This window comes from Mandrillus leucophaeus, unplaced genomic scaffold (genome assembly GCF_000951045.1).
Source record: "Mandrillus leucophaeus isolate KB7577 unplaced genomic scaffold, Mleu.le_1.0 Scaffold215, whole genome shotgun sequence".
NCBI classification, from domain to species: Eukaryota; Metazoa; Chordata; class Mammalia; order Primates; family Cercopithecidae; genus Mandrillus; species Mandrillus leucophaeus.
This window is the reverse complement of record NW_012102199.1, coordinates 113,374-120,755: the sequence shown is the minus strand read 5'-3', so window position 1 is coordinate 120,755 and position 7,382 is coordinate 113,374. Positions and strand designations below refer to the sequence as shown.

General features: G+C 40.4%; 1 protein-coding gene across 1 annotated transcript; it reads right to left on the bottom strand.

Annotated features, from left to right (window-relative positions):
- Positions 1–3,044: 3,044 nt before the first annotated feature.
- LOC105540114 (olfactory receptor 7A17-like) lies at positions 3,045–3,992 on the bottom strand. The gene has a single exon (XM_011980610.1). It carries the CDS (start codon positions 3,990–3,992, stop codon positions 3,045–3,047), a length of 948 nt encoding a protein of 315 aa, XP_011836000.1.
- Positions 3,993–7,382: the final 3,390 nt, after the last annotated feature.

Here is a 7,382-nt window from a genome sequence, read left to right as displayed (position 1 = left end):
TATAGAGAAATTTCCAGGCATGCAAAGAGAAGCAAGATGAGAGGTGGCTTGCCTGGCTGTCCAGGCAGGACCCTGCAGGTATCTACACTTTTACAGGTTCAAAACAAGTCCATTGGATGCTTCTTGTTATTCCATTCCAGAGAATATAGATCATCTTTAACAATTCACAAAGGACTTTTTTTTTTTTTTTTAGAGATGGGATCTTGCTATGTTGGCCAGGCTGGTCTCAAACACCTTGTGGCAGGCCAGGTCCCACTAATGCAGGCCTCTGTAACAACTGTGTCAGCATTGACTGAGTGGTTAAGTTAAATATTAAAAACTGATACAGCCCGTGCCTTTATACAAAGGCTGGAATGTTGAAAAAAAAAAAAAAAAGCCTACCCAGAGTTTTGCCTAGGCCGTTCCTGGGCACTGAAACATGAGAAGATAACGAAGGAATTCTTAACAGGACCCATTTAGGATTAAACAAGTTTTATTGGGGATCTGAAGAAACTCCCCAGGCCTCCACAAACAAGTTTATTGGAGGTCTGAAGGAACTCCCTCAACCTCCATGATATATCGGGAGACAAGATAAGGGTAATCATCCCAGCACTTGGACCCATTTAGATTAAGTAAATTTACTGAGGCTCCTGAGGAAGGTCTTCAGGACTCAGATTTTAGTTATAGATTAAAAGAAGTTAATCACTCATGTCTTTAGATGAACGCACACTTACACATAGACATATAGCTTAGAAGGTATATAAGCTCTGGAAAACAGCAAAATTTTTGAGTTGATCTGGTGATAATTTCCAGGCCTTCTCCCTGTAACCAGTTATAGAAATAAAAACTCTCTTCCTCTTTAGTTCATCTGCATCTTGTTAATGGGCCATGAAAATAAGCAGCCTGACACTTGCTTTGGTCTGGGAACAACCTGGGCTCAAGTGATCCTCCTGCCTCAACCTCCCAAAATGCTGACATTATGAGCATGAGCCACTATGCATGGCTAGGACTGATTTTTAAAACCCAAATAAAATACCATTAAAACAGTTGCAGAAAATAAGAATAGTGAGACACAGCATCCCCTCTGAGTGACAGTTTTCTGCCTGAAGGAATAATCAACAAGATGAGATCTTTCTCACCAGATAGGAAGACCTACTCTAAGGTTTACAACGCTCATGTGTTCAAGTGATGCAACATTCATCTGGTCAATGCTTTATTCCTGGGTTAATCTCTCATTTGTCTTCTCTATAATAAGTCATTCCTTATTATCTGCAGGGGACTGGTTTCAGGACACCCTGCAGATAACAAAATCTACTGATGCTGAAGTCCCTTATATAAAAAGGCATAGTATTTGCATATCAGTTATGCACATTCTCTTGTATACTTTAAATCATTTCTAGAGTACTTATAATACTGAATACAGTGTAAATGCTCTGTAAATAGTTGTTATACTTTATTTAAAAATTTTGTATTATTTTTATTGTTGTATTGTGATTTTTATTTTTTAAAAAAACAATTATTTATTTATTTTAAATAAAAAAGAAAGAAATGGAGATATATGAACTTTCTGACAAAGATTTCAAAAATAATTGTTTTAAGGAAGTGCAGCAAACCTTGAGAAAATACAGAGAAACAATTCAACAAAATCAGAAAGCCAATAAATGAACAAAATTGGAAATTTAACAGATTGAAATTATTAAAAACTCTAGAAATTCTCAAGATGAAAAATACAATGAATGAAATGAAAAATGCAATCTAGAGTGTCAACAGCAGGATTGATAAAGCAGAAGAAATAATCTGTGAACTTGAAGACAGATTATTAGAAAACATACAGTCAGAGGAGGAACAGAATAAAAAGGAGTGAAGAAAGCTTATGGGATTTATGGGGCAGCATAAAGAGGGTAAATATTTGCGTTAACAGGAATCAAGAAAGAGAAGGAATGAACAAACGGACAGAAAGCTTACTAAAAAAATAATAACTGAAAACTGTCCAACTTTCAGGAAAGATATAAATATCCAGATATAAACAGAGTAATCTTTGATCATGAGGACTGAAAATAATTTAGATCATAGAAGAAGTAAAGGAATTGATGATCAAGTAAATACACATATTGTTCAATCATCTGTAGTTTGTGTTATGATTACATTTGTTAAAGGGGGAAATATTTTTTGGACAATGTAAGTAGTCATATTTGTAGGTAATACTAGAATTTTCAAGTAGAAACAGCAAAATGATACAATAAAATAATACAGACCATGACACCAAATCTTTCACTCAGATCAATAAACCTCATTACACATGAACAACAAGCTTCCACACTTCAGTGAGTAGATGTATATCATTGAAAACAAACATTCCATAGAAATTTAGTATATAATTGAAAATTTTACTCTATCATATTTAAGGTCATGTCTAACTCTAAGGCCATGTAAAGCCAATTGATTTATGCAAATTTGTCTTTCTGTGTAGACTACACTTGGAACATTTATTTGATGGGCAACTTTTGACTAAGTACTCAGTGCCAGTAAATATAGTAGAATCCATGAATACTGAGTTCAAGAAGAGAACAGGATCCTAATGGGAGTGTAAAATCCCATAACCAGCTATCAAATACACTAGTACGTTAAAGCCTACATTACCAGGAAGATCAATTAAGGTAGTGATACGGAAATGAATGACAAACACAAAAAGTGAAAAACCATAGCCTCAGAAATTCTTCTCCGATAAAATTACATCAATGGCCTCAGTGCCAAGCGTAGTTTATTCTATAGGAATAGTCCAACTCATCACTCTATGAGGCTAAATTGTTTCTGACCCAAGGTTGGGAATAACTTTGAGAAAGGAGGAAAACAAAGGGGAAATATGTTAAATATTAGAGAGAGAAGCAAGCTTAATAATAGGAGTTGCTTAAGTTTGATGAAGCAGTTGAGATAAAAGAAATGGAAACTTCAGGAAATAAATAGAAAGAGCAATTTCCACTTCCATGATCTGATTAAATAACAGTAATATCTGGCTCTGAGGCTTTGAGCCCTGCAATCATGGCTATAGTTTCAGCCCTTCAGCCCTAGGACAACTGGCCCTTTTCTAGTTTCCCTCCCAAAGAATTCTTCAGAGCCCTCTTTATGTCCTTATTCCTCAGGCTGTAGATGAAGGGGTTCAGCATGGGGGTGACCACCGTGTACATCACTGAGGCTGTTGCACTTGAGTGTGAGTTGTGGGTTGCAGACGAGCTAAGGTACACCCCTAGGCTCGTACAATAAAACAAAGAGACAACAGAGAGGTGAGATGCACAGGTGGAAAATGCCTTATACTTCCCTTGAGCTGATGAGATTGCACGTATGGAGGAAACTATCTTAGAGTAAGAGTAAAGGATCCCAGTGAGACATCCCCCACCCAGCAGCACAGCTGCCAAATACATCACTATGTCATTAAGAAAAGTGTCAGAACAGGCAAGGTGGATAACCTGATTAAGTTCACAGAAAAAGTGGGGGATTTCCAACTCTCTGCATAAGGACAACCGCAGCACCATTAAGCTATGTAATAAGGAATGCAAGACACTCATGATCCAGGATACCAGAACCAGCAATCCACAGAGTTGTGGGTTCATGATGACTGTGTAGTGCAGGGGATGACAGACGGCCACAAACCGGTCATAGGCCATCACAGTTAGGAGGAAGCTGTCCAATCCTACAAAATGTATGAAAAAGTACATCTGGGTGATGCAGCCTGCATAGGTGATGACTTTGCTCTGTGCCTGGATATTCACCAGCATCTTTGGGACTGTGGTGGAGGCAAAACAGATATCTACAAAGGACAGGTTGGAGAGAAAGAAGTACATGGGGGTGTGGAGGTGGGAGCATTCAATGATAACCAGGATGATGATCAAGTTTCCAAACACAGTGATGAGGTACATGGAAAAGAACACTCCAAAGAGAAATGGTTGCAGTCTGGGTTCTTCTGAAAATCCCAGAAGTTGAAATTCTGAAATTCGTGTATCATTCTCTGGTTCCATGTAGTGGAGGTGACTGTCAAAAAAAAAAAAATAAAGAGAGAGAGAGAGAAAATATTTGACATAAGCATACTTTATTCACCCATCAGAAAAGCTATTATTTATATCCTACAGTCAACAAGTTAATTTCTATATTTGTGTGTGGATCTGGTCTTCTTTATGAGATCTTCTATCCCATCTCTGCTTAGGAATTCCTTTCCCATGATGCTCAACCTTTCCCCAAATGATCATGTATTTAAAAACTTTGCCGGGTGCAGTGGCTCATGCCTGTGATCCCAGCACTTTGGGAGGCAGAGGTGGGTGGATCACCTGAGGTCGGGAATTCGAGACCAGCCTGACCAACATGGAGAAACCCCGTCTCTACTAAAAATACAAAATTAGCCGGACGTGGTGGTGCATGCCTGTAATCCCAGCTACTCCGGAGGTTGAGACAGGAGAATCTCTGGCACCTGGGAGGCGGAGGTTGCGAGGAGCCAAGATGGCACCACTGCACTCCATCCAGCCTGGGCTACAAGAGCAAATACAAGAGCAAAACTCCGTCTCAAAACAAAACAAAAACAAACACTTTAATGATAAATTCTTTCATGGATTTGAGGAATTTAAACTGAGTGTTGTCTATGTTCCAGTCTCTGTCTAGACAATGAGTGAACAGTGCTGAAAAACAGAAGTCCCTAAAGTGAAGTATGGAGAAGAATACAAGTAAATCATATGCTGTGTCAGATGGTGACCAGGGCTAATAAAAAAAAGCGTGGATAGAGAATGTTAATTTTCCTAGGTGTTCAGAGAATACTAGCAGTCAAGGTGAGAGGTGCCCATCAACAGTGGATTGGACAAAGAAACTCTGGTACTTATACACTATGGAATACTAGGCAGCCATTAAAAAGAATGAAATCAGGTCCTTTCCAGCTACCTGGATGAAGCTAGAGGCCGTTATTCTGAGCAACCTAATGCAAGAACAGAAAACCAAATATCGCATGTTCTCACTAAACATGAATATACATGAACATAAAGATGGGAAGCTAAACATTGAATATACATGAACATAAAGATGGGAAAAATTGACACTGGAGACCACTGGACAGGGGATGGAGAGAGGGGGATGTGAGCTGAAGAACCACCTGTTGGGTCCTATGTTTACCTCCTGAGTGATGGGATTGTTGGAACTCAAAGCCTCAGCATCACACAATTTACCCTTGTAACAAACCTGCACATGTACCCTTTAATCTATAATAAAGGCTGAAATTTTTTAAAAGAGAAATGAGACCACAAGGAAAACAGGGCAGGAGCCATGAGGATATCTGGGAATGGGTGTGCCCAGCAGAAGGAATGGCCAGTGCAATGGTGCAAATATTTCAGGTATTCAAGGCCAACAAGGAAGCCAGCGTGGCAGGGAAATCTGTAAGAGGTAAGTGATGGGAGATGGTATCAGAAGATGCTGCACTATAAGGTGACCTCATTGCTGCTGAAGCTTCAAAATACAAGAAGTCCCTCTGCCCAGATTTTGTTTCATTTTGTTTTGTTTTGAGATAGAGTCTCACTCTGTCGGCCAGGCTGGAGTGCAGTGGCGTGATGTCGGTTCACCACAACCTCCGTCTCCTGGGTTCAAGTGATTCTCCTGCCTCAGCCTCCCAAGTAGCTGAGACTACAGGCGCCCGCTACCATGCCCTGCTAAGATTTATATTTTTTTGGTAGAGATGGGGCTTCACCATGTTGGCCAGGCTGGTCTCAAACTCCTGACCTCAAATGATCCTTCTGCCTCGGCCTCCCAAAGTGCTGGGATTACAGGCGTAAGCCACCACGCCCAGCCTTGTCCTGATGTTTTCTATTTGCACTTTAATAAATCGGCTCCAAAGGTGTCCCATGAATTGAAATGCACCCTTTGTTTATTTCCATATGCTGCCTTGCGTGCTGACCTCTGTATTCTGAGTTACCTTTTGGGATATATTGAGTCCAGGTTCCTTTACTCTTTTTTTTGTTTTGTTTTTGAGACAGAATCTCGCTCTATTGCCCAGGCTGGAGTGCAGTGGCATGATCTCGGCTCACTGCAACTTCCGCTTCCCAGGTTCACGCCATTCTCCTGCCTCAGCCTCCTGAGTAGCTGGGACTATAGGCACCCGCCACCACGCCCGGCTAATTGTTTTGTATTTTTAGTAGAGATGAGGTTTCACCATGTTAGCCAGGATGGTCTCGATCTGCTGACCTCGTGATCCGCCCACCTCGGCCTCCCAAAGTGCTGGGATTCAGGTGTGAGACACCACGCCCGGCCTTCCTTTACTCTTCAAAGGGATATCTCTACCTCATTTGTATGTTATATTCTCTTATGCCTAGGTCTTTGCAACTTTAATTATTTATCCATGTTGAAAATATTAAATTATTGCTATTTCATATCTTGTTTCAGTGAATTAGCAAGACTCCTTTCAATTCTGTTTAACACTATTATTTTGAAATCACTCTCCCCACTAAAGACATACACAGCCACACACAATTAGCACAGACACACACTTGAAGCTGAATGAGGACTCCTGGGACTGTATTTATAGCAGGCTATTCTCATCTCCAATCACGCTATTAATATTAGAGAGGAATGGATACAAAGCAAGCTTTCAATATCAGATTATCTTTCCATTTTTTGTAGGTCATGTTCTGTCTTCTGTTTAAAAAAACATGAAAAGTTATAAAAAACACAGTAATTTTGCTTGATAAACTTACAGAGGAGAATTAAATAAAAGTCAAGGGGGGGAAACATCTAATAACCTCAGATGATTCCTGAGAGACTAGGAAGAAGAGAAAATTTTCTTGAATGAATTAATGGCCTTTGCAGCGACCTGGATAAGATTGGAGACAATTATTATTATTAATTATTATTAATTTTGAGACAAAGTCTTGCTCTTGTCCCCCAGGCTGAAGTGCAATGGTGCAATCTCAGCTCACTGCAACCTCTGCCTCCCAGGTTCAAGTGATTCTCCTGCCTCAGCCTCCTGAGTAGCTGGGATTACAGGTGCCTGTCACCACGTGCGGCTAATTTTTGCATTGTTGGTAGAGACGGAGTTTCACCATGTTGGCCAGGTTGGTCTCAAACTCGTGATCTCAGATGATCTGCCTGCCTCGGCCTCCCAAATTGCTGGTATTACAGGCGTGAGCCACTGCGCCCAGCTGGAGACAAGTATTCTAAGTGAAGTAACTCAGGAATGGAAAACCAAACATTGTATGTTCTCACTCATAAGTGGGAGCTAAGTTATGAGGATGCCAAGGTGTAAGAATGACACAATGAACTTTGGGGACTCTGGGGGAAAGGGTGGGAAGGGGGTGAGGGATGAAAGACTACAAATTCGAGACCATCCTGGCTAACATGGTGAAACCCTGTCTCTACTAAAAATACAAAAAATTAACCGG

Excerpts from the sequence above, each read along its gene's own strand:
- LOC105540114 (XM_011980610.1), bottom strand. The coding sequence starts at position 3,992 with ATGGAACCAGAGAATGATACACGAATTTCAGAATTTCAACTTCTGGGA.